The sequence below is a fragment of the Serinus canaria genome, chromosome 3 (genome assembly GCF_022539315.1).
Source record: "Serinus canaria isolate serCan28SL12 chromosome 3, serCan2020, whole genome shotgun sequence".
NCBI classification, from domain to species: Eukaryota; Metazoa; Chordata; class Aves; order Passeriformes; family Fringillidae; genus Serinus; species Serinus canaria.
In genome coordinates this window covers 17,391,496-17,417,906 of record NC_066316.1, presented here as the reverse complement: position 1 = coordinate 17,417,906, position 26,411 = coordinate 17,391,496, and the positions used below count along the sequence as shown (strand labels likewise).

Below are 26,411 nucleotides of genomic sequence, written 5' to 3'. Positions count from 1 at the left end.
AAAAATTGATTGCAAAAAAGAATTCTCTACCTCTTAAAAATTCTGCCTAACATAACACTTTCTCTGAGTTTTTGTGATTCCCGTTTTTTTGGTCCTGTTTGACTATATACCTTTGAGCTAAGCATTAGCAAACAGCCCCAGGATTAGATGGCATTTAGCTGGATACATTTGGACTTTCATTTTGTTCACTGGGAAAACACCTGACAATCTTGGTGTCTAAGAATTAATTTCTGATTACTTTCCAGTTCTTTGGAGCTGGGAAATATCTGTGCTTGGATCTACCTGTGTGGTATACAGCACTGCTATACTGCCCATGTGCTTTGCCCTATGTGAAATAAAAGTGTGTTTTACTCCACCCCTTTTTTTTAGATGCTGACATGCTAGAGAGCATCAGCCAGCAGTGTAACTAATGCTGGTTTTCTCATTTTGTCTCCAGGGGAAATAGGAAGGCCATTACTGTGGTAAAAGTAAAATGAGTGATTTTGTGACATTGTAGTGCTAAGTCATATGTAGAGAGGATCATCAGTTACTTGACAAAGAAATCTGTTTAATATAGAAAAAAAATACAATGTGATATGACCTCAGCAAACCTATTTGTCTTCATAATTGTAACTTTAAAAATAATGCTACGTTAATGAAGATAAATGCAAATGTTAAAGTGAGACTGAATGTTTTTTTCAACTGTCTTTTTGTTTGTTTGCTTCTAAACCTAAGAAGTGAAAAACTTTCAGCTTTGCAAAGTAAGATAGATAAGAAGTGGGGGACAGCCAACTTGTCTTTCTATAAACTCTGAAGCTGGATTATTAGAATTCTTACATCTTGTAAGTTCAACCATTTTAACTGTTGTAAATGAAGCAGTAGAAACTTGTTGTTTGAAGTCAGTTTGTCTTCTTTTGACTGTAATTCCACTAGTTTTTCCTTTGGCCTAACCCAGATGCTTGATGATTGTTGAGGAAATTGATTTTTTTTTTCAGTAATAACTACAAAATGAAATCACTGTTGTGGTGAGCTCTTTACTTGCTCATGCTGTGGCCAAGTAGAGCCTGTACTGAATACCTGGCACTGGAATACCAGGAGGGCTTACAGGCACCTCAGGTACTATTCTGGACCCAGGACACAACTCCATCAATTCCAAATGATGTTCTCATTTATTATTCTGTGTCTGTTTTGAAAAGAAGAACAGCAGAGAAGTGTGCTGCTGTCTTATTTATTATTCAAGATCTGGCTGGTGTTGTCTGGCTCAGTATTTTTACTTTCGTGATGTACCTATAAGAACTGGGTAAATGCTGCAGTTTCTGGGGAGACATGGCAAATGTCACCAGTTGTGAATTTGGTCTTTAAGGTTAATATCTTTGAACAAAACCCATGGCTTTGTGGATATATTCTTGGTGTTTTCATGGTCTTCAAACCAGCTCTGAATTTGCTGGATAGAAATATAGGACATGTGCATTAGTTCATATAGAGGCAGAGGCATTTAAAAAGTTACAGGGCTTTTTTCATTTCCATTTTAAAATCCCCACAAACCAGAGAAAATAATTGTGTGCTTCCCATGGCAGAGAGAAGAGGGCTTATTGTACAGTGGCTGATTTGGCAGCAGTGTCTCTTTTTTTTTTGTTAATGATCTTTAAGCCTTGCAGCACCTCTCCTAGGTTAAACATGTTGTCTCCTTTTTCACCTTTTGGTGAGCATATTCCATTTATTTAAGCCTGTGTGTACAAAACGGAATTTCATTTTGCCACCACATAATCTTCAGACTTATTTTAGTACAGTTTCCCTGAGATGTTTTATGTTGTAATTTGAGTTCATGGCTTTGCTTTCTCTTTGGATCAGTAAAGAAATCAAACAAAAAAAAAGTATCTTGCTGCCTCAGATCTAGTACAGGACTTAATTGTCATGAATAGAATCAGCCTGTGACCAGTGGAATGTGGCTTTAATTGTCTCCTGCACTAGCATGTGAGCATAGGCATATTTCTTGACTTACAGAGAAAAAAGAAAGTGTATGTGAATTACGCTGCAGAAGCTTTTGAAGTCAGACAAAAACTTATGGCCTCACTGTATTATTCAAGGTACATAATTTTATTACAGTGCTGAACAACTCATGGGACAACTGATATGTTGTTAGTGTCATATTTTGCATAATGAATTTTTTCCACAGATTATTTTACTGTATGTGTGTTAAAAGGCACAAGACAATTCTTTGGGAAATTTTAGTCTTAGGTTATTTTTAAGGAAAGCAGAATTTTATACAGAGGCAAAAGTAATCTATTTGTGTCATGGTATACAAGCCATTACTTAATAAATTATTGAAAGGGTCTCATCCTGGGATCTGATACTCTTATTTTAGTAGTTAGTATTTTATAGTTAGTATTTTATTTGGTGTAGAGACTAGAAAGAAAAAATAGAGATATTCCCTAAAGAGCAATACCATTCCTCTCTGTTGTAGCATTTTTATCATATAATAGATATTATTTATAAGTAGTTGTGTATAGATAGTGACTGATAAACATCAAATCACTCTGCAACAATGCACTGATTTTGATTGAACATCAGGGATTAGATTCACCTCATTGTAACACCTAGTGCCAGTGACTGGTCTAAGGCCAGACCAGTGCTTGAGGTTGGAGGCTCAAGTTCTCCCTGAGGTTAAGAACCAGACAACTACCTTAGATATTGAAAATCAAGTGTTAAACACTTCATGTCTAAGAGAAGGAACTGCCAGTAGACTAGTTTGGCAAGAAAACAGGGCACTGAATCACCTGAGTGGAAAAGCAAAGTGTTCCCATTTCAGTGTGCTTTTGTGGATCCTCATCTTCACTGGTTTTGATTGCAACCTCACAGGTTTCCTATGCTAATTAATTCTCCATGTTAGCAATAAACTCTGTCTTGCTGCCTGCTGGGGATTCCAGCCTATGGAGGACAATGGCAAAACACAGATTTTAATATTCAATTTGCAAAACACAAAATGAAAGATTTAAGTTGTCCACTCAAGCAGTTCCCTTTGTGGTACAATTCTGAAATTGTTTAATTTCTTACTTTAGCTTAAAAAAAATTAACAAAAGCTGAGGCTTAGGTATTAGTGGATTTAGTCTTTATATTAGGAACTTGAAGCAGTCCATTTGTACTCTCTGCTGTTTCATTATCCATTTCACTGCTTCCATAGTGTGTGAAATACTCCTTCACAATGCTGAAACTCACTGTCTTTTCTCAAAGACCCTAATGAAGATAAATTGCTCAGTTAGCAGTTGTTTTCTTTCCAAGACTTCTGCTTAATTTTGCCCTTTGTCGATGGTTCCCACTCCATTAGTTATCTTTTTCCTATGAGTGCTGTGATCCAAAATAAAGCAAATGAGAGCTAAATGATGTGGCTAAACAACTTGGTTTATAGCCTGCCTAAAGGCATCTTTCCATAAGCTCCCTTACCTGGGGCCTACAGCAGGGCTGCAGTTTGCTGTAGGGCATCTGAATCATTCAGACTAAAATCCCTTTGTCTGTCACTGCTATGAACATGAGTGGTACAGCAGCACAGCTAGAAGGGATTTTCAGCCTTTATTTACGCACAGGGAAATTCTAGAATCGAAAGTGGTTGATACAAGGTACTTGCATATTTGATGATGTCCTGAAAAGTCAGCCTTACCAGACCCCCTTTAAGCTTAGGGTATGTAAGTGGGACTGCACTAAATGAGAAAATAAAACACAGTTGACACATTACTGAGTTTAAATCTTCATTTGTACAATGTTTTTGGAGTGGAAGCAGAAGTTCTGAGTGAATGTGAAGTTGGCAGTATGTCTGTGTGGTATCTATGGCAGTGAATTTTGTAACTCATTACATGTTCTGTGGAAAAGTACTTATTTTCTGCTGCTTTTAAAGTCTCCCCCTCAATAATTTCAGTTTCTTAAATTATGAGAAATAGTAAAAAATAACTGCTTGTCCACCTTCTCGGTACCACTCATGAATTATAGACAAATGTCAAATTCCCCTTTTTTCCTGGCTGAAAAGTGATGTTCTGTTTACTCTTAGCTCATGCAAACCTCTGCCATTCAAAGTGCTGTACAAGCAGTTGGGGTAATTAAAAGAAGCAAATTAATCAGACACCTGGGCACAAAGACACAGAAGCTCTGAGAATTTGTGGCTATAGCTGACATGAGTGGAAGGCATCTTTGGGCTGAAAATCAGGGCCTTAGCGTGGAGATACAGAGAGATCCCTAAAGATCTCAAGAAAAAATTAATCTCTGAGCTGGAAAACAGCATTAAGTCATTTGAGAGCCACTCTGAAAATCTCTGCTCCATTCAAATGCTGCAAAATATTTACTGTCTGTGCTGAATATAAGCAACCAGGCTTTGAAGTGACCACCCAAAAAACCCCACTGTACAATAACTTGAAAGACACTTAGTTTTGCCCTCTAAGTATCAAGGGCAATATTATCCTCATTTCATCCTGGAATAAGTTTTTGGGAGTTTAAGGATTTGAATCCAAGACTTGGGTGCTGCCAATGGACTGTCTATTCCTGTATCTCAGGAACTGAGATTCAGATGAAAGGGAATGTTTTTAGGAGCAAAGCTATTCATGCACAAATCTCAAATTATCTTCAATAGCATGCTCAGCCAAATCTTAGAAGGAATACAAGTACACATTAATTGAGAATTAACATAATTCAGTTCCTTGAGTATGATGATTATTAAAACATAAATTCAATGAACATACGCTTGAGAGGAAACTGCTAAATATTTTTAAAAGCCTAATTTTCAGACACCCTTTATTTTTTCATTAAGAGAGAAAAAAGAAATGGCACTTGACTTTCTGAAACTTTCTATTTGCTTCAGATCAAAAAGTTGCTAAGTGTCCTTAGCTGCTGATTGGATAAGTCAGAAATGAATTGGATTTTTATAGAAAGCAGAGACATGGGATGACATTTTGAGAAGTGCCTGAAAGCCACATTTGTGAACCTGTTCAGACAACTAAAGGAATGAGAAAATATGCAAAGAGATTTTCAGGTATATGTGCTGGCCATTAATGCAGTTTTCACAGTTGAATTTTGAGAAATTTACATTCTTAGGCATTGAAATGCTTTTAGAAATCTGACTGTTGTAGTATCACAAATGAGGTTTTCAAAAATACTTCTTTGGTGGAAGATCCATGTGTCTTGTCACTTCCACCACCATTTGGAAAATGGGATTTAACCTTTGCTTTGCCACACCAAGTAGTTTAATACCTGAATACTCTTGAAGTGTTGATGTTGATGCTCAGTAGAAATCTGAGCTCGCACACCGTCTCACAATTGACCACACTGGTCTAGAGGAGGCTCTGCATGCCAGAAAGTATTGTTCCCCAGGCTTGCTGGTGTGGAAAATGGGAAATGGCACAGCACTGTAGGGACTGGTTTCTGTCCAGATACATCTCACAGAATGAAGAGGGCAATGTTTACTATTGATTCTCAGCTTTTCATTCAATCTGTGTTTCACTTCATGTCTGTTCCTCAGCTGATTTTCCGTGTTCCTTGTGTTTTGTAGAATGCCAAAGCCAGCTACGACTTCAGCAGCAATGATCCCTACCCCTACCCCCGCTATACAGATGACTGGTTTAACAGGTAAATGGATTTTGGGCAGCCTGCTCTTCACTTTGGTTTGTGTAAGAAATTCTGCATTTTTGTGAAATATCTGTTTTCTGCTAAATTCAATCATCACAGAACAGACACTGCAGTCTCACTGCTGCTTGAAAATTAGAGGTTATTTACAACGTCATTTTTTTAGGTTTATAGTTTATAAATGAAGTTGCTGCTCCAGAAAAGTATATGTTTAGATTGTTTGGATAAGTGATGGCTACATACCTTTTTGTTGAAAACTTTTTTAAAGATTTCAGGGCTCAGACTGAGTGCTTATCAAAAAATATTTCAGGCCTGTTTGATGTGATTTTCATCTGTAACTTAGGATGACTGGATGGTCTCCTAGTTTTGGATGGGAGAAATCAAAAGAAATTTTGATTTATTTATTTCTAAAGAAATCAATTGTAGTTCTGTCAGAGTGACACAACAAAGAAGCAGCTGTGCTTCCACCTCAGATACGGGCCTCCTGAAGTGGATTAAACAGAGCTAGGAGCTGTGATGTCCTTCTTTGTAGTCCTGCAATTTTTCAGCCAAAACAAAATCTCAATGAGATTTCTGCTTCATTTTGGGAAAGGACCTCTGACACTTTTAAAGTGGTATGAATCCAGTTAGTGAATGGAAAGTCACAGAAAGACTAGGGGTATAATTTGTGAAGGTCTGCTGACTTTCTTGCTTTATTTACACAAAGGATCTTTTTAAGAGAGATACCACTTAGCTCTGGAGAGGAAGAAAATTAAAATTAGTTTTAGTGTATAATGGTAGCTTTTGTTGTTTTCAGTGTGAAACTTCATAAAATTAAGTATGTTCTGCCAAGTCCCATTAACACTGATTCTGCTGCTATAAAGTATTTTATAGTGGGGCCCATTTTGCCGTCCTTACCTGTTCGACAAAGTAAACTCTCCCTGGAGGGGGAGTTACATGACAAAGTCTCTTTGAATAGATCTCAAGCATTCCAGATATGGCAGGGGTTATTGTCTCTGGTCCCAGGTGCCCCTGGCTAACTTCAAGCACTTCAGTGAAGCATTGAGGGTGAGCAGCACTATTGTATGTGACCTAATCTGTAATAATTGAGAACAACATGATTCAGGTTGTCAGAGAACTGCAACAGTTTCCTCTATTTCTTGGGGGAATGGAGACTTCAGGTCAGCAATAGGAGGGGGAAAACTATAGAGAAATTACTTTGCAGATATCCTTTATTCTTTGTTTTCAGAAAAAAAATAAAATCGATACTTAGGAAGTATAACATTGTTTGTCAATGAACCTTGGTCATACTGGGATGCTCCATCCCTGGAAGTGTTCAGGACCAGGCTGAATGGTGCCCTGAGCAGCCTTATCTCATGGGTGGCATCCCTGCCCATGGCAGGGAGATTAGAGCTACATGATTTTTAAGGTCCCTTGCAACCCAAACCACTCTATGATACAATGAACCTTCAGATTTCTTTTACAAGACAGGGAATTTTCTGTCTTGCAAGGTAAGTCATGGGAGCAACACATTCAGTGGAGCATCCCTTTCCTGCCTTCATAGTATAAGGAAGGATTTAAGATGCAAGATTCTTCGTTTTTTGCAGGTTAACATGCAAACTAGCACACCGTATTCAGCTGTCCAGGAGTAGCTGTGACTGTTTTTCTCTGTGTATTTCTTTGCTATTCTGTTAATTGAGCTGACATGCTCCTCTATAAGCTCTTGCTGTGACTTCTGACTTCTGAATTAGTGTCACTGGTAGGTAACAGCTGTCTGCGTCTGACAGTCTGTCCCTGTGTGTAGCTACACAGGTGCATCTGGATAGGCCATGATTACATGGAATATCTATTGAGAGAAACCTGAAAGAAAGGCTCCATTTTGCACAGCCAGTGGTGCATCTCCCATCTAATTTTATGCATGCAGAAGTATCAGACTTGAAATAGGATAAAGAACGTATTCCATAAAGAATACGTTTCTATGTGAGCAATTCAAGTGTTTTGTGGAACGAGAAGCAGAGGAGTGATCACCAAGGGGCTTTTGTGAGCTGCCAGCTGCGCATGGAATGTGTTCATTAGACTTTAAGAATAAATAGGGGAGGTTTTTGCATGGAGTATTCCATTATTCACAGCTGCTCTGCTTGTAAGCACAAATTGCCCTTCCATTTGGGACTTTGCAGGACTGCTTGAATCACTTTGGCCTTTCCATCTAACAGCCACTGGCCTATGAAACCATGCAGGGTGGTTTTTGGAAGGGAAGGGTGGTGCCTCAGGCAGGAAATTGCTATCAGGCAGCTCAGCTGCTGCTGCGGGCAGGGGCCCATAGATGGCTTGGCAGCCAAGACGTTTATTCTCATGTTTGCTGTACTCACTGACTGTGTTCAGATCCACAGCTTGGGGACCCAGCAGGAGAGTGTACACTTGGTTCAATGTGGAACAGAGTTGTGTTTGAGCCTGAGGAGCAGTGGGTGCAGTGAATCAAGCCCTGTTCCCAAAATGAGAGGCAGCCCCACAGAACTCAGTGTTTTTTAAGAACCACTTTGGGAACTGACTGATTTTGAACACCCTCTCCTTCTGAACCACATTCAGTACCTTGGCATGTACCACATTCTGCAGTGGAAAGGTAGCCATAGGAATCAGTGATTGCTTGGCCTCGTACTACCGTCTCATTTCATGTTGTGAGCATGCAGAAGGCACAACTTGGGCTTTCCACCTCAGAGCAATGAGATTACAAATTTCTGCCCTGATCTAAATAACCAGTAATTATCTCTGCTCCTATGGCCTTTGTATTATCTATGTTCTCTCACTCAGTTAATGAGTTAGCAGGGAAAAATTTATTTGCTATTCTGGAAACCTATATTCTTCAGATGTCAGAATCTTTTGCTAACTATGGATCCAAACCAAAGTAGGAGAATGCTTTGCTTTCTGTAAACAATGCTTAGAGGCTGACTATGTCATGTGAGTAAAAAGGGGATTGCATTTGCCCCACAAAGTGTCCATCTGAGCTCTGCATGTTTAATTGCTGCCCAATGCAAGCAGCTAAACTGGTCAAGAAAGGCAGATGGTCCCAGCTATTGAGACTGCAGCTCTGCATAGCCCTCCCCTGCAAACAGCTGAAGATAGGATGGATGGGTCCTGTCCTTTGCTGTAGCAGGCACAGGGCCAGCTACAGCCCTATGGAGAAATACTTAGAGATAAGAATATGCTGAGTCATAGGAATTGAACTAGAAGTCTTCACTCTGGTCTTCCAGGCCTGTTTATCTTTCTATGACCTCATAGGCTAGTTTCCCTAACCCTTACAATTGGTCAGTTTCCAAGCCCCCCTAACCCTATAAAAGGGGCTGTCTTGACCCATTTTGTTAGAAGAGCTGCATTCGGACCCTTCGCGAATCCCTCAGAATAAACCATTGTGGAACACTCTCTTGCCTGCCTTCTCTCTCTTCTCGTCTGCTCTTCTGAAAGCTGCGTTCAGCCAAAGCCCCTTGGCAAGCTAGAGCTGAAACCATAAAAGAGCTGATATCACTAAGAGCTGACAATCACTGAGCTTGCTAAGGTGGCCATGGCTGGGCAGTTGTTAGGGCTCGGGCACCCAGCCCCTGGAGGGCTGAGATATCCAGACTTAATACTACTTGCCTGGGGTGCTCTGACCCTATGGGAATCAGCTATCCAGCTAAGAAGCTAGCCCATGTGGCTTCTTTTTTACACTTTGCTGTCTGCAGAAGCATTTCAAAGCAGAGGAAAAGGTACTTCAATAAAAATCTGTGCCACCTCTGATTCAGAAATACATCAGTAGGGAGGCACTCACAGGACCATTGGCAGTGGATTTTAAAACAGAATTGAAAGACAAAGTGGAGTGAAATTTTTGTAGCTAGTATAGAGGTATTTTTTAAAATACAGTATGCAAAACTGTTTTTTAACTAAATCCACTTCTCCCCCTTACTTTTTTCTATGCATGTTCACATAAAATGTGTTCACTTACATAAAGTCTATGCAAGACTTGCTCTACTTGCTAATACATGGTTTACCTTTGAAGTAGCTTGGTCACAGATGAAAATATTTTTGTGTTCTATCCCCCTACGTTAAATATTGAAATAGGGAAGAGGTGAACACTGTAGAGAAAGGCTGTGATTTGTACTTCTGACATGAGTTTCTTCATAGAAACCACAAAGGGTTTATCAATGATAGATGAACAGCAAAAAAGGCTGAGTTGGAAAAGTCTGCTATTTGCCATTAATAATTCAACCAAATGCATTTCCACAAACTCGTGGTTTTTTTTCTCTCTCTAGTTAGCAGCACAATATTGAAACACTGAGCTGCTGGAATAGGCCTGTTCATAGTCTCCATTGTGTGGGCCACTGCTCTGAAGAGGTCAGGACAGGGAGAAGACCTTCTGGTAAAGCTTTTTTGTCAGGAAGGTCCTAAGACAGTTTTTCTCACTTTCTGGCAGCATCAGTGATGTTTTGCACCCCAGCATTAATCAAACCAATTTTGAACAAAGCCATTTATTCTTTTATGTGCCTTGTAGTTGGCCAATAGGTGACTAGATAATGAATGCCTAGCATTGCTAGCACCTACCAATGAATGTTGTGTTTCTGTCACACTTCCTTGAGCAAGATCAAGGAAGGGAGGGAAAATCTTGTTGTTTGATTGTTGATAGCAATTTCTGTAGCAGCTGAATAAGAAATCTGTATTTCTGTCTTCTCTGCCCCCTTTGTAAAAGGAAGCAGATGAGGTCTTCTGTCATCTCTCTTTATGGAGCTGCCTCTAAATATAATATATTCTAAGTAGAGCAGGAAAAAGTATATCTTCCTTCATATCTTCTTATTAATGTTGCATTTATTTTTGCCAGTCACCCATAAAGGGAAAGAGAGGGAAAAAAGGTGATTAAAACAGTTTTGCTGGCTCCCAGGATGGTCCATCTGATACTCAGTATAACCTTTATAATACAGCATTTTGAATTGCATGAATCCTTTGCATGCTGTTGAATCAGTGCCAGTTTTAATGCTCAGAGTGGATTGATGTGAGCAGTAGGATGGAGTCATATATTGATTCAACATCTTAGGCTAAAAAAAAACCCTGACAGCAGCACAGGTTTCAGTAATTTCCCTGCTCCTATGCTATTTTTTTAAAAACCAGGTTATGTTGTCTGCATTTCTCTTCTCTTGAGTTTAATTTCTAAGATGAATTAGGAGAAAGGAGAATGCAATTTCCCTTCCTGCAGGAGTCACTGCCAGTGGTGCCAGTAACTGCCACTACAGCTAAAGAGTTTCTGCTAAGAGCTGTAAAGCACTTCATAGACACCAGCTATTATTGAAATATCATGTGTCAGCCCAAACCTGGACCTCTGTATCAGAGCAGAAACTTTTCCCAGTTGAGCAGAAAGCAATTGCTCTGTGAGCTGGAGCACCTTGTCAGGTCTTTTGGGAATCAGGCACTGAATGAGAGGGATGCACATGCCTTAGGTCCCACAGCTTTGTGCCTGCCAGCCATGTGCAGCTCTGCTGCTGAGGAGTGCTGTGACCACTGTGGCTCTCTTCTCCTATTCCAGCTTGGTATTTCACCCACCTCTTCCTGTAGCATTTCTTTTGTGGGCAGGGATATGCTCTTTGTATGTGTTCAGACAGCAAAAAGGCAGCCAGACTGTTCCATAAGGTTCAAAGTAATGGGTGTTGCGCTGTCAAGACACAAAAATAAAGGAACTAATATTGATCTTAAATTTATGCTGTTCTATCAGGGGCTGTTTCTATTAAGATTTGTTAACAAGGCAGAACCTGTCTCACAAGCTAAAATGAAAATGCCTGAATAACTTTAACAGTTAAATGCAGTGTAGGGATACATGTTAACCTCAGAGCAAGCATCACTCATCCTGCAGAGGGGAAAGTGGATATTGCCTGCTTCAGCAAGGAATGAACATGTGCCAGTATTCAGCACTCAACAGTTTTCCATTGAATGATTTTCCTCTGCAGCACTGGGAGCTGACTGAGGCAAAACAAGCTCACAGTGATCCAGCTCAGCTCAGCACATGCCTTATCTGGGGTTCATCTGGTCTCTCTGCCTTCCTTTTCACAGCCACGGGACAAGGTGTGCAGGAGAGGTATCTGCTGCTGCCAACAACAACATCTGCGGCGTGGGAGTTGCGTACAACTCCAAAGTGGCAGGTATGATAGCAATCCAAGGTGTAAATAGCCCACTGTGCTTCAAGGAGAGCTCCTCCAGCAGAGACAGAAGGTGCTGCTCAGGACAGGGCTGCATATTGGTGTTGGACCATGTATTTATTACTTTTCACAGTAGATGGAGAGAGAAATTTCTCCCTGGCTTTGCCTTTTCAGTCAAGGGCCTTATAAATAAAGGCTTTTTAATAAAAGTGCAAAAGAGCAGCTCTGCTCCTTCATATACCAGCTCCTGTTTGTATGCTGATTTTCAGTGCTTCTTCCCTGCGTAGCTAAAAATCATTTGTGTCAAATCCCATTTTGCAGGAGATAGAGTATAAATTCCTGCTGCACTTAAAAACCATTTGAAAAGGCAAATCTTATGCTGCTCTTACTCTTTAGGCTCTCACAGGGCAGGACCTGCAGTGCTGTATATCTCTGTGGTTGTAGGTTTCCTCTGTTTTAACAGTGATGCAGAGTGATAGGAGCAGATGCAGAGAATGAAACAGGTCATACCTAGCACTCAGCATCCACACCTTGGGTATTTTTACTTCTAACAAGCTCTTCTCTGCTCATATATTCTAAATACAGTGCTTGGAGTGAGTTAGGCTCTCCACACCATGTGTCAGTTTAGTTGAATATGAAGAAATCCAGTTTTCCCACTCTTAAGACAGTTCCATGATGAGAACTGAGGTACAGCAGGCAAAGATAGATGCTTATGAATTTTACTTTACTTTTCCTGATCCACACCAGAACATCAGCATGGATGTACCCATTGCTTCTTGGAGATGGTCCACAGTGTGTATACATGGACAGCTCTGCTCTGCTTGGCCAGCCCCTGTTTCATTGCAGTGTCAGGAGAATCTAAGGAAGGCCACATTTCACCTGTCACCTACATGGCTGAAAGCTGAATCTCCACCAGAGAAGAGCACCAAGCAATGTTTGCTAAGCTCTTACCCAAGAAATATCAGTGAGAGTTAATAACTGGCTGGGCAGGTCTAATAAATATCTCTTTTCTTCAGAAAGGGTAACATCTCCTTCAGGGATGGGACATTAAAAAAAATTTACATTCTTTCAAGAGTTATTCTTCAAGGAATCTGAATTGAGACATGGGATTTTGTCTGGACCATGTCCATATTATTCATATAACTCTACAAGTGCAAGCTGGTTGCTTAAAAATCAAGAGGTGTGACAATATATCTGGTGACCAACAGCCTACAAATAATCTGTGTTTGTCTACTTTGTAGTAAAATCTCCTCAAGTTTTTGGAAGTGCCAGACAGCCTTCCCTGCCTGAGGACAATATGCATTGGCAACATCACTGTGTGGTCCATGGCACTGGAAGTTCATTAAAGTTGAGGGTCTGCTGCTATCATGGTTTGGAGTCATGTTTGCAGAATGGATGGGAAGTTGATTGCAGATCTGCATTTTATGAGTATGGGAAGCAATTTCTCACCCACAGAGTTTGACTTCATTTCTAGCTTGAGTTAGCCCATCAAGAACATCCGGCTTTGGTCTGATTTCTATTTGAAATGTGTACCACCTTTTTTCCAGCCTTTTATTTGAAACACACTGGTTTTGTATTGAATATAGTAAAGCCACTGGCTTCGAAATCAGGATCCTTATTGCCATTCACACTGTTTGGCACTGATTTCTGCCCAATCTGTGTCCTAAACCATTGGGAAAAGCTGAACTTCAACTCAGGGATACAAATTAAGCTTGGAATGAATCCCTGGTAACTCAGGTCTCATCCAGAGGCCAAGTGACTGGTTGTCATGTGTGTGTGAGGCGCGATGGATGTAAGGGCTTGCACTGCTGTCTGTTGCACTCTGGCTTACTTAGAGTTAACACTTTAGGGTTTTATGAAGTTGACATGTCTTAAGACTGTATCATTTAAGCTCTTTAACTTCTACTGCAGTGTGGGTTAAAGGAAGTGGGGTTTAGTTTGCTTTTTTCCTCCACATGCTGGCCACATTTTGCTGTTGCATCTGCATGTTGACAGAATGATATTTTTCCAAGAAATTGCTGTGTTGCATGTTTTCCTCCTCTGGAGGAGAATTCTGGAGATGCACTCAAATAAATAGAAAAATTACATGAAAAACTAATGACATGTGAACACAAAACTGAATGTAAGTTAAATGAGGGAGGGGGCCTTACTCTTTTCTGCTAACTTACAAAAATCTTATTTTAAATGCCATTGATATTATTTAAGCACTGAATTTCTAAGACTTGTGAATTCTGTTATTTTTAAAGTATTCTCAAAGAGTAGATGGAAAATGCAGTGTAATTAGAAAGCTAACAATAAAGTTCTTTTTCTTTCTGGGCTGTGCTGCCTTGGTGGCTGGGTGTTTAATACTGGCATCCTGCTGGGTAAGCACACCCTGGTGATATGGGAATGTCAAGTGCAGAATTATTGAATGGGTAAAACTGCCATTGACTTAAAATACCTGTAACTGGTGGCCTTCTGCAGGTGCTGAGATTACATTTTGTGCTGGGTAATGCATATTTCATGCTTATGTTGATTAAAACTACAGGTATTCGAATGCTCGACCAGCCATTTATGACAGACATTATTGAGGCTTCCTCCATCAGTCATATGCCTCAAGTCATAGATATATATAGTGCCAGCTGGGGACCAACTGATAATGGGAAGACTGTGGATGGACCTAGAGAGTTAACGCTGCAAGCAATGGCAGATGGTGTGAATAAGGTAACAGTTTTAATAATCTGGATTCTGGGGCAGAATGGTGTGTACATGCTTGTGCTGAAACCAGTGACTTGGGAACACAATGCATTTCAGCAAATTATCAAACTTTCACCATATTTCAAGGTTCCTTTGATGTTTGCTCTGCAATATTTTAGTATTGATTTTATTGTATAGTCTCAGCATACTGTGTTTATCTCTAGCCTGCTAACAGATGCTTTTCATAGGCCATTGCAGTCAAAATGGAAGAGCCTGAACCTGTAAGTATTCCCAGGTTGAAATATGTCAGCTGAGCTAATGACACTGCATTTTCTGTTTTGGTGTGTTATCAATTTAATTATTGTTTTGGATTTGGAGTGTCTCTTGGGTTACTCATGGATGGTCATTATTATAGCAGTGATTAAACTGCAACGGTTCAGATGTCCCTGGACTAATATCATCCAGGAGCCTCCTTGTTTATTACTGCATTCCCAGCTCCTTCCAGGAGCAGTCTGTGGTCTTTGTAAAAGAAGCTCAATATCACTTTGTGATCTGTTTAACCTGTACACTATAAGATGGTTGGAGGAAATGTGTATGCCACAACTCAAAAATAAAATAAATTGGCCCAGATAAACTAGCCTTGCGTGGCTTTGTCTGTACCTCTTTAGTGTCATACAGCCAAGACAGCCCTGGCTGCTCCCTAGTGCTATAGGGAATGAGCCTCCTCTCCTTGGCTGATTGTAGATTGGTTTCTGTATTGACAAGATCTGAAATTACCCAGAACATCTGTGATGGTTTTCTGTGGGAGCTCCACAATTACTCACTTTTCCATCCAAATTATTTCTTCCTTTTGCTTGTGCCAAATTCTCCCACTCTTCACCAACAGCTCACTGTAAGCAGCACATTCTGTTTACCATGTTTTGTGACATGATAATTCAATCTACCACTGTGACAAGTAGTGAAGATCTAAAGCTTTCTTAAATGTTGACCTTCAGATGTTTTGCCTGTAACAGAGGGATTATAGTCATCTTCATGCTTCCACCCATAAAATTGGCAATGTACTGCAATAACAGTGGAAGACTTGTCAAAGACTCCTTCTGAGTCTGCTCAGTTTTTTAGTATAAAGTGTACAAACCTCTGATGAGTTCAAAGTCCCTCTGAAATCACCTTACACTGGCTGTGTTTCTTCTTGCGATTTTCATTTATCTAGTGTTTCCATAAAGATCCCCTTAAATACTTTGGTCTTGAGGAGAATCTTTCTTTTTCATTTCTAACAGCACCTTGATATGCTATTGTTGCCTGATTTCTCTTCCACTAATGTTGGTTGTAGCAGATATAAACTTTGAACACAGAAAAGTTTCCATGTAATTTCTGTGTTGTCCTTGTCCACTGGATAACTTGTGTAAAAGTAGCAAAGAAGGTGGAAGAGTGAAAACTGAACTAGAGTTATTTTACCCTTCAAGGGAAGCAGATTTTAAATCATAATCATGGGGATTTTTTTGTAATTTGTTATATAAAATACCTTTGAATTAACTTGCTGTCATATTGCCGTATGCTTTAATCTGTGCAGTTACACTGGAATTAACCTTCTCTTTCAATGTTAAAAATCAAAGTGTAGGGATTTTTCTTTTCTTCTTTTATTGCTTGGTTGGAGACCCATACTCAGAGTGTTGGGCATATTACCTTTTTAATACCTTGCCTTCAGGAGTGTGTGTGATTCTCTTCAAGAAATAATTTGCAGTATTAAGATCAGAAGGGGCCCTGATATCACTCAGGTTGAAGGCTCAGGAAACACAGAGCACAGTGACAGTGAGCTGTGCTCTGGCAAGGATTGCTTTTATCAGGAGACATACGTCTCTTTTATCAGGAGACATAAAATTAACAGGAGAACCTGCAGTAGTAAACCAGTTCTCTCGGCCATTGGAGAATTAGGAGGAATTTATACTGGATTCTACCTAAAAAAAAATGTTGTTGTCTGGGGGCAATTACACTTAACGTTGTAGTGGCAGTATCCCAGCTATCTCCTGGAAGTATGTGCACAGAAGATGGGACAGTTCTGCCCCAAATAACTCCCTTTGTGCTGTGATCATACCTTTATCTACCCTTCTTTTGCTCATTACATTTCCTAATATAACAGTTTTTTCGGGTATAGTTTGTTCTGATCTGGTTTTTTTGAAGAGCGAGATTTGCTAGAGATATTTCAAGCTGTCAGTGGATGCTGGGTGTTCTCCATGATGCTCTGAAAAATCCTCTACAGAGCTGGCTGCATGTAGAGGAAGACTAACAAGCCTTTGATATAATACCCTTTTACCTAGTTTAGGTCTATAATATATGCATCACATTTTCTATTGACTGTAAAAATGTAAATGTAGTTTATTATTATTTCTCAGTGTAACCCTCCTATTTATTAAAAAGTATCTTTTGTAAACTGAGAGACAAAAAAATGTAGGAAATCTTTTCATCAGCCTAGAGCTGATTCTCACCAGAGTTAGGGCTTGTGAATTAATGATGAAGCTGAAGTACTGGCGGGGAGGAAGCAACATGCTGGGAATAAAAATGTGTTCTTAAACTAAAAGCAATACTTCCAAATGTCCTAGAAGGCAATATAAGAGCTCTTGCATGAAGCAAGATTAATATCCTTGCTTCTAATGCAATAAAATAAAAATCAGTAAGTAGGAGTGATACAGAATTCTTACACTAAATATGCATTTAATTGAGTTGACAAACACAGGTAATCTTCGGCTTGCTGCCACCACACTTGGGAGCCCAGTTCAAAGAGGACACTGCCAAGTGTTTCATCCTTCCCACAATCTCCATTACACTTTCATGTCCTTTAGAATTTCTCCTTGCAGAGCTACTGAGATGTGGGGGTAACTAGTCACCTGATAATGAAAATATGTTAAAAACTACAAAAACTGTGAAACTTCATGTTTATATGTCTATTTTTATGTCCTGAAGCCACCCAGCTGTAACCAGCTGGACTAAGGCCAACATGTCTTTTATTTTTGATATGTATTCTTCTAGCTGAAGATGTCCCTGCTCACTGCAGAGTGGAATTGGACTAGATGGCCTTTAGAAGGTCCCTTCCAACCCAAACTGTTCTCTATTTTCCTATCTTTCCTCTTCCATTATCCATTCTTGGCATGTGTTAAACTCATTCTTGCCTTTGCCTTAATCATACCTTCATTTGGTGGGCTGTTCACTTGGAAGGTAAATAGCATGAATAGAGGCAGCACTGAATTAAGGACAAGACAATCTGTCATCACACTGGCAACTCCTTTATGGGCTCTCTTACTAACTATATCTAAGACTAAGCACAAAAGGGATAGTGTGTGCGTGAACTTGATGTCAGCATAACCCATGTAATCAGAAGTTATTGGGAAAGGTACTCAAGCTGCTTTTTGTTACTAAAACATTTTTTAATGTGATCTGGCTTCATTGTGTTATCTCATGGCTTTAGCTCAGGGATGGTGGTCAGCAGCATGGCTGGGTCACTGAGCAGTGGTGGTTGCACTGCAAGGATATATGAGCTCACAGTTGAATTAACAGGAACTTGGGAATAGGGATAGAAAAGGAGTTTTCATACACACAAAGGTCTACAAATATTTGGCAATTACCAGCACTGGCCTGACACAGGTGAACACTCTTCTCTAATGCAACATTCAGCTGCTAGAAAATATTTATTTGGGATGTAACTGGAAAGGACTTTTAAAAACTTCTAGTTTTTAAAGATTAGGCTGAAAGTTATATGTTTACAGTACTTGTCTAATGAGGGGGCCTTGCATTCATTGTATGTATAGTATGACTGGACAAAGCAATGCTGTGTGATTTACATATTCCTTGTCTGAGCTGTGCTTACCCACTTTGGGGGCTAGAAGGCTCGGAGAGGGAGGTAGAGATGATAGATGAAAATCCTGTGACAACACATCTCTCTTAAATAGAGACTTTCTGTTCTCTAGTATCTTGCATCCAGAATTGTATCACGTGTCATCTTAAAAAGGAAAAGGCAACTTAGGTTAAGGACTAATTCCACTTACATTTTACGGTATATCCTGTTTTTATTAGTGTAGTGTCCAGTAAACATTTCTTATTTGCCATTGAGTCCAGTTCTTTCCAGCTTTAGTCATTGGAATTTAAGCAACAAAAAGAAGTCATCAAATAAACTGGTCTCTTATCTATTGCATTTTTATGATGTAGGCTTTTATATTAGGAGGTTGTGAGTAGTTGCTCATGGACTGAACTAATTCCTTGAGACTTCACCTTCTCAGCCAGAATATATAAGACATGACCCATTTGTGCTTGTGCTGGTGAAAACATTACTGCTTCCCTAATGTAGTTCTACCTAAGAAAACAATGCCCAAGTATGAATTATGTGGAGAACAGTATTTATAGTCACATCATGGCTTTGTGATTGGGCTCACCAATGCAGGAAGAAAGGACAATGTAAAAAAATGAAAGGAAATATTTCTCATTTGTCTCTGTCCAAGTCCACAGAAACTGTGTTATTGTTCCTTGAAAATGTCATGTTAATGAAATATATACAGTTAGATGCCTTTAACATCATTTTATTGTTCAACAGCTAAGTGAGGACAGGAAAATTTATTATATGAAAACCATCTGATTACTCACTTTTTGAGGAAGCCCAGCAAGCTTCTTAATAACTTGGGACCCCTTTACTATCATATTGCCATTGTATATGAATATATGCATTATAATTCCATGCCTTGTCTTTTTCATCTAAGATAAAATCAAACCTTAGTAAAATCCCACTCATGTTGTATCTGCTTGCAATTCTGAACCCTGGTCATCTGACAGGGATGTTTTCTAAGGAGACAAGACAATAATGTAGCCTGAAAATGCTGATTTTGTTGTCTCACCTTGCCCCCAGGAGTGTTCTTTGCCTAACCTCTGTGCCATGGAAGCTAATCCAGGTAGCTCAGCAGATACATGGATTAGCTTCCCAGCAAGGCTGATACTGCAAGCTGGGAATCTTTGCATGGTGCTTCCAGGGGCACAGGTGAACCGATGAGGCCAGAGTTAATCACACCACTTGGGAATGCTGGGAAGGGAAACAAGCATTGTCACTGCTAAAGAGTAAATTGGGTGTGTAGAGTCTTTCTCAGTGATAATCTAGTTCAGAAATAATAAGAGAACGAGATTGATTTTTTTGCAATTATTATCAATACTAGAATTAGGCCTGTGGAATTGTTGTATTATCACCTGTGGTACTCTGCTCAGCATACAGCAAAAAAGAAATGGCTAATTAAAAGGTTTTGCCTTAGCATTTTCCAGGTTCCCTCCTCATTGCTCTGCTAGACTGAACCCTCACTGAAACCTAATTCTGCCTCTCCTCACCAAAAATAAAATTTTACATACATTTCTCTTGGCTAAGAGAAGGCCATCCAATTTCAACAGCAATTTAGATGTAGAAAATGGCTCAAGCGTTATTTTTAGCCAAAGGAGGGATTAACAATTATGCAATTAATTGTGTGTTGGCATATGTAAGTTCAGTACTCTTCTGTGACCAATTCTAAAATAAGTTACTGAAAACCTTTTATTAGGGTTTATGAATTATATGCCTTAGATTTTTTGAGAATCTCATATGCATCAATCTTGAAGTTTGCTGGTTATTTGACCCAAGTACTTTCAGAAGTCTGCTAGGACAAACTGGACAGACAGTTATTAAAGACAGCAAAATATGAAAGGGACACAAAAAGGAGAAGTATGTTGGAAGTGTGGTTCCAAGTGATAGTTATCCTCTGCACAGTAGCCAAGTGTTGAACTGAGCTCTTGCTCCTGCCAAAACAGCCTTTCCTCTTCCATTGTTGAATACCAGAAGGTTAGGACAGCCGGGAAAGAACAGGGCTTTCATTAGTGGTGAATTAGGGAGGATAACCCTGTTGCTGTTTCTTCTGAGCTGAACTGCATGGCCTGTGTCTGTGCTGGGCTTTTCCTGGGTTACAGTTCAGCATCTCCAGGCTTTGGTAAGGAACTGGATGTAGGAGAAGTAAATGCAAAGGCATTCAGCTCAAACAGGGTAGCTGTGCCCCTGAACCTGTGTGGTGTCAAACTTTGGCAGTCCAAGTATGTTTCCTGCTATGTTTTCTTTGAGGTATCTCTCTGAGGTTAAATCAAGGTTGTTTGGCTGGCTGTCAGAAATGTGTTTCTGCATAGATTTTACTTTAGGTTTTTAACAGTGCCCAAATCATCAGTATAGGAAAGGAGCAAAGGGATCCAAAAAGTCCCAGGCTACCAGATTGCTTTAGGCAAATCATCCTGGCAGCTGGAGGAGCTAGGGGAGTGAGAGATGTTAGGAATGCAGGAACATGCAGGCAGTCTCCAGAAAACCCTGGCAATACAAAAAATGGGCAGCGGTTCAGGGATGCCAAGGACTCGCTGCCTCCTGCTGACTTATACTGCATAGCCACCTCTGCAGTAGGTTGTTGCAGCCTGAATAGCTGCTAGTAAAGTCCAGGGTAAGGAAGCAAAAAAGGCCTTTGCATAATATCAACAGATGTTTAATTCAGCTGGGGAGTGAGATATTTAGAGTCCCAAAGCACACACATGTGGAGGGTCTAGGTTCCCCTCTCTCAAGGAATCCCTGGGGGTGACCCAGGTCTCCGTGTGCTACCAAGATAAGGGCTAGTCAGGGAGTAGGAAGGGAATGGCTCAGGGATGCAGGAACAGATATAGGAACAGGGCAAGGAGCCAGTGGGGTCTTATTGGCTTTTGAGGGAAGCTTCTTGTGTTTCCCCAACCCAGGGGATGCCCTCCAGGGTCTCCACAACTCCCCATTTTGATATTTTTAAGAAAGCTTCTCTGAAGGATCAACTGAATCAACACAAAATGACAAAAACAAATAAAACCCTTCCACATGTGTGTGGTTTGGGACTCTATTAAGCATCTCACCACATGGCTGAATTAAACAGCTGTGGATATTATGCAAAGGCCCTTTTTGCTTCCTTACCCTGGACTTTACTAGCAGCTATTCAGGCTGCACAAATGGCACACTGAACAGAGACCTCTTCTCCTAGAAAACATCTTCACTAGACCACCCGGAGAATTGGGGTTTTTTTAACCCAGTGTGATGAGTTTGAAATTTTGGTTCCTTCCTGCTTTTACTCTCGGGTGTTGAGACGAGACTGGGTTAAGATGGAAACAGCATTCAGCCATGCAGAACAAGAAGTTTACCTTGTTATAAATGAGGTCCCATATCTCTAATTTAATAATTCACAGACTTAAAATTTAGCAGCAGCCATTGAGCAGCCATTTTATAATACAATCAAATATAATCCAGTAGTTACAAAAATAAATTTGGCAGTGGTTCAGATAAAGCATAAGCAAAAATTGATTGATTGGGGTACGGTGAGGACTTTCCACCCTCCCTCACGTACAAAAGACAAAAGGATCCAAACACAACTTATGTACTGTACGCTAATACATTTTCATCAATATTTTCCCATAAATCTCCTTCTATTTTAGATTGTCAAAATCTATATCACTATACTGCGCAGTGCATGCTCCTGTTGTTGCTAAGAGGTCTTTTGGCTCTTTGGTGGTCTTCTTGGAGGAAGGCCAGCAGGCTTCCTCGCTGTCCTCTGAATAACCTGGCAGGTGTCGCGTGTGCATTAAGCTTTGTGTTATGTACATAACACTATGGTCCAATTAAGCCTTATTATTTTATAGATAAGACCACTATTTTAGACTCGCTCTCTGGAATTGTCCCAACTTTAATCTTCTCAGGGTCCGTCCTGCTCTGGGAGTTGTCTTAACTTTGTCTTGATGCCAATTCTGGCTTGGGAGTCTTCCTGACTTTTGTCCATCCCAGTTCTTGCATCCTGTTTCTCACATGTATCATCCATGAAAAAACCCTTCTGCTTCATAACACTAATCACATATACTTTTTCCAATTATTATCCCAAAATATTGATGCAATTACAATTTAGTTAGCATGAATCACATCCATTTATCAACCTCCACCGTAAAAATTCTTTTATTGAAGAAAAGTATTTTTTGTTTTTCAGAGGGGGAGTTGAAGTGTTTTGTACACTGGTTATTTTAGCATTTTCCTTATATTTCGCGGAACTCAGTCCTAACCAATGAATTTTTGGAAGTACTTAGAGAAAAGTTAAAAACTAAGACAGAATTCCATTCTTTATTTAATACGATGATGAAATGCGTTCTGAATCTTGAGGACCATTTAAAAAACAGCTGAAAACCCCTCCTCCCTGTTCCGCTCTGTGACCCTGCACCTCCTCCCCTGTCGCAATGAAAGACTTCTCCAGGTTCTCCCATCTTTACTCCTGCTGCCCAAGTTGGCTCTCATCACATGGCCACAGCCACATGGTCACATTCATGTGCTCAAAATGGTGGAGACCGTGTGGTTGGAGCTGCGGGGTCCCCCCTTCCGCCCTCTGGTACTCACGCCTCCTCCCACGGATGTGTTTACCTTGGTTGCTATAGCACTGCAAGACTGAGCAGGTGGTCAGAGCCGTCCCCCCTCGCACTGAACAGCTGCCCCCGCAGAAAACACGCGACCTCCCTGCTGCTGCTCCACACGGCCAGAGTGAACTGGCTGATACTCGCTGCCGAGCCCGCCCTGTGGAAGCCCACTGCATGGGGGCCAAGGGCTGGCGGGTGAGACCAGCAGGCCCGGGGCGCCGCTGTCATCAGGTGGGCAGACAGTCCCACCAGGGGATGGCTCAGAGCCGCAGTCCTGGCAGTGAAACCGCTGTCTCTCGCCCACCGTCGCTGCTCTGGGAGCCCCACGCCAGAAGCACCCGCAGGCACCAGCCGAGACAGACCCCCGAGAAGAGGCTGAACCTCAGCGCAGCCACCAGCGCAGGGAGTGGGATGACCTTCACACAGCACCACACCAGCACCCGCAATGCGTCCAGCACCACCAACACAAACACAAACCCACTGGCAAAGGTAAAAAAGGTCCTTGCCATGAACGTTTTGGGGACAGTGAAATGGTTCAATGTCAAAACCAGGTACGGTTTCATAACCCAGAATGATAACAAAGATTTGTTTTTTCATAAGACTGCTATAAATAAGAATAACCCCAGGAAATACCTCCACAGTCTAGGAGACGGAGAAATAGGGAATTTAATATAAGACTAGGAAGAAAAGGCCCCCAAGCAGCCGATGTGACAGGACCTGGTAGAGTTCCAGTGCAAGGTAGTAAACATGCACCAGACTACAAACCTACGAAATATTATACATGTTGTAGTAGTCTTCTACACACTTACCAAGGAAATAGAACCCAAAACCAACAACTATTAAGCCCCAGCAACAGCCTAAAATCCAAAAGGGCACAGAATACCAGCAAGCTGTCCTGCATCCAAAAGTCCACCTCCATAATGACTGAACCTTCCAATCAGATAAGTCCCACTTTTAATACTTTTCCCCAATTCCTGTGGCATCTGTACCTCCCTCCCACTTTCCCCTTTTCCTTTCCACTGTCCTGTTACCCTTTTTTTATGTTCCCACAAATTCCTATCTCCCTTTCCCCTAACCTATGGTCCCCCTCCGCTAATCCTTTTCCCCAGAGTTCCTTCATAATACCAGAGGGAGCGTGATTGGGAGGGAAAGAAAGGAAAGTTTCTCTAAAGTAACCATCTTACAAGTTAATGATTTCTATTCAGAGTTTCCAACAGGCACACCACCACCTACACTACCTTATACAGGGTCTATCACAGCCAACAACATTGCCACAGGTGACAGAGAACCAAACACTGCTGAAGAAACCTTCTCCTGACTCAGTTTCTTGATAAACCTTACTAAGCAAACCCCGCATTCCTCCTGCCAGCTCTAAGAAAATCTGTTTGGACACTGGGGACTCAGAATTGTTTGCATTTTGAAAATTGTCTTATAAGGGCTTTTATTTGTTTTTGTCATTTTGTGTTGATTCAGTTGATCCTTCAGAGAAGCTTTCTTAAAAATATCAAAATGGGGAGTTGTGGAGACCCTGGGGGGCATCCCCTGGGTTGGGGAAACACAAGAAGCTTCCCTCAAAAGCCAATAAGACCCCACTGGCTCCTTGCCCTGTTCCTATATCTGTTCCTGCATCCCTGAGCCATTCCCTTCCTACTCCCTGACTAGCCCTTATCTTGGTAGCACACGGAGACCTGGGTCACCCCCAGGGATTCCTTGAGAGAGGGGAACCTAGACCCTCCACATGTGTGTGCTTTGGGACTCTAAATATCTCACTCCCCAGCTGAATTAAACATCTGTTGATATTATGCAAAGGCCTTTTTTGCTTCCTTACCCTGGACTTTACTAGCAGCTATTCAGGCTGCAACAATAGTTGTCTATGCAACAATCAAACCGTCAAAGCTTCCGGAAACACTGGCCCAGCAGGCATAATGAATGAAGAAAACAACAAGGGGGAAAACCATAGTTTAAGTAATGCCTGAAGATACATAAAGTGAGAAAAGCTGAAGTCTTCTGCCAGCTCACTTTTGCAAGGTAGTTCACAAAAGATATTTCTCTGGGATTATGCACTTATGGAAGATGAGAAAAAGGGGTAAGAATATTTCTCAGGGAATGTTTCCTCATGGTGCAGCTTCCCACTAAGGACCCTGGAAATAGAAAACTTGCTCTTTTCTTAAAGAGAGCTTCAGAGGAACTGTCTTTGAATTACTAAACATATAGTCTTGCCAAAAATTTAATTCTGGTTCAACCTGAATTGAGAACTGGGCCACTCTTGGGCTGGTATTAAATGCACCATGATCCATTTTCAGCTCTGAGTGAGATATATCTTCTGATGGCTCAGAAGGGCGGGTGCCAGGCCATGCATCACTTTTGGAGCAAATGAGCAGGTTTCTACAGAATTCTGGAGGAAAGATACTCTTTAAAATGTATCTTACAACCTTCTTGGTGTTGTGTTCTTCCTGACTCTTCCTTCAGGCTCCCTCTGGTGGTTACAGTTTATGTTACTTCTTCAGTCCCGTATTTGGTCCACATGTAGAGCAGCTTGAGTCACACTAGTAACATTTTTTAGTTTCAGATAAGGTTGAGATGCAAATAAGAGCTTTCAGTTTGCTTTAAACATGATGTTTAGTTAATACAACTGGATTTTTTTTTTCTGGCTTATCATAGAATCACAGACTGCTTTGAGTAGGAACGGACCTTAAAGGCCATCTAATTCTTGAACCCCTGCCATGCCACGAGCAAGGATGCCAGCTACTAGATGAGGACTAGATCAGGTTTATTACTGCTACTATCCAGAGAACTGAAAATTTGCTATTCCTGAAGCCGTATATTTCTACTTGGTAAACGACACGATCCCTGAGAACAGCCACCAAACAGCTTGCCTGTGCAGGCAGTCTCACTGTGGGATCTGACTGTGAGACGTGTAAACAAGTCCTAAGCATCATTACAAATAATGCAGTTGGGCTGTTGTCAGTTTATTTGTCGTTTTTCTAGTCCTGTCTAGGAAGGAAAGGCAATTGCAATTAGAGTATTAAGAAATGAGTTGTAGGTTTTAACACTAAGACTACTTATGGATATGACTCCTGTGAAAGCAATATCCTGAAGCCGTTCTCGAAGTTACAGTAATTGCATGCATAAAACCCATCCCAGAGTTTCAGTTCCTCTGTGAATTTCCCTTGCTTCACACCAACAATATGTTATATGCATTTTCTGCCTTTCTGGTACAAATCCCATTCATGAGGTAAAATGCTTGGCAGCACGGAACAGTCCTGCTGAGCAGGGCTAAGTTTTTTTCTCTATGCTGGACACTTCAGCGGTTAAATTCATGTTAGCACTTAAGTGAATTTCTCACATGAAATTGAAGTGTTTCCTCACCCTTTCAAATGACAAGAAAGGAAATTTTTTAAGAATGGGTCCATGCATGACGAGCATCCTATTCCTGACACCTGCTTTCTGTGTTGGACAGTCACCTGCTTTTTTGGGACTATGGCTGTCCAAACCAGGTAGTGGGTTGCAAATTGGTGTGGTGGTGTAGGTGGGCATGGTGGTGGCAAGATTGGGATGTAGCCTCTGAAGGCAGCCCAA

General features: G+C 40.8%; 1 protein-coding gene across 4 annotated transcripts in view; it reads left to right on the top strand.

Moving 5' to 3' along the window:
- Positions 1 to 26,411, top strand: part of PCSK2 (proprotein convertase subtilisin/kexin type 2) — a 134,090-nt gene that overhangs the window by 93,834 nt on the left and 13,845 nt on the right. For all 4 annotated transcript variants that reach the window (XM_050971979.1, XM_050971978.1, XM_018921945.3 and 1 more), the window contains 3 exons: positions 5,510 to 5,586; positions 11,629 to 11,717; positions 14,242 to 14,417. In XM_050971979.1, the coding sequence (XP_050827936.1) occupies positions 5,510 to 5,586; positions 11,629 to 11,717; positions 14,242 to 14,417 (342 nt within the window). The remainder of the gene's footprint in view (positions 1 to 5,509; positions 5,587 to 11,628; positions 11,718 to 14,241; positions 14,418 to 26,411) is intronic.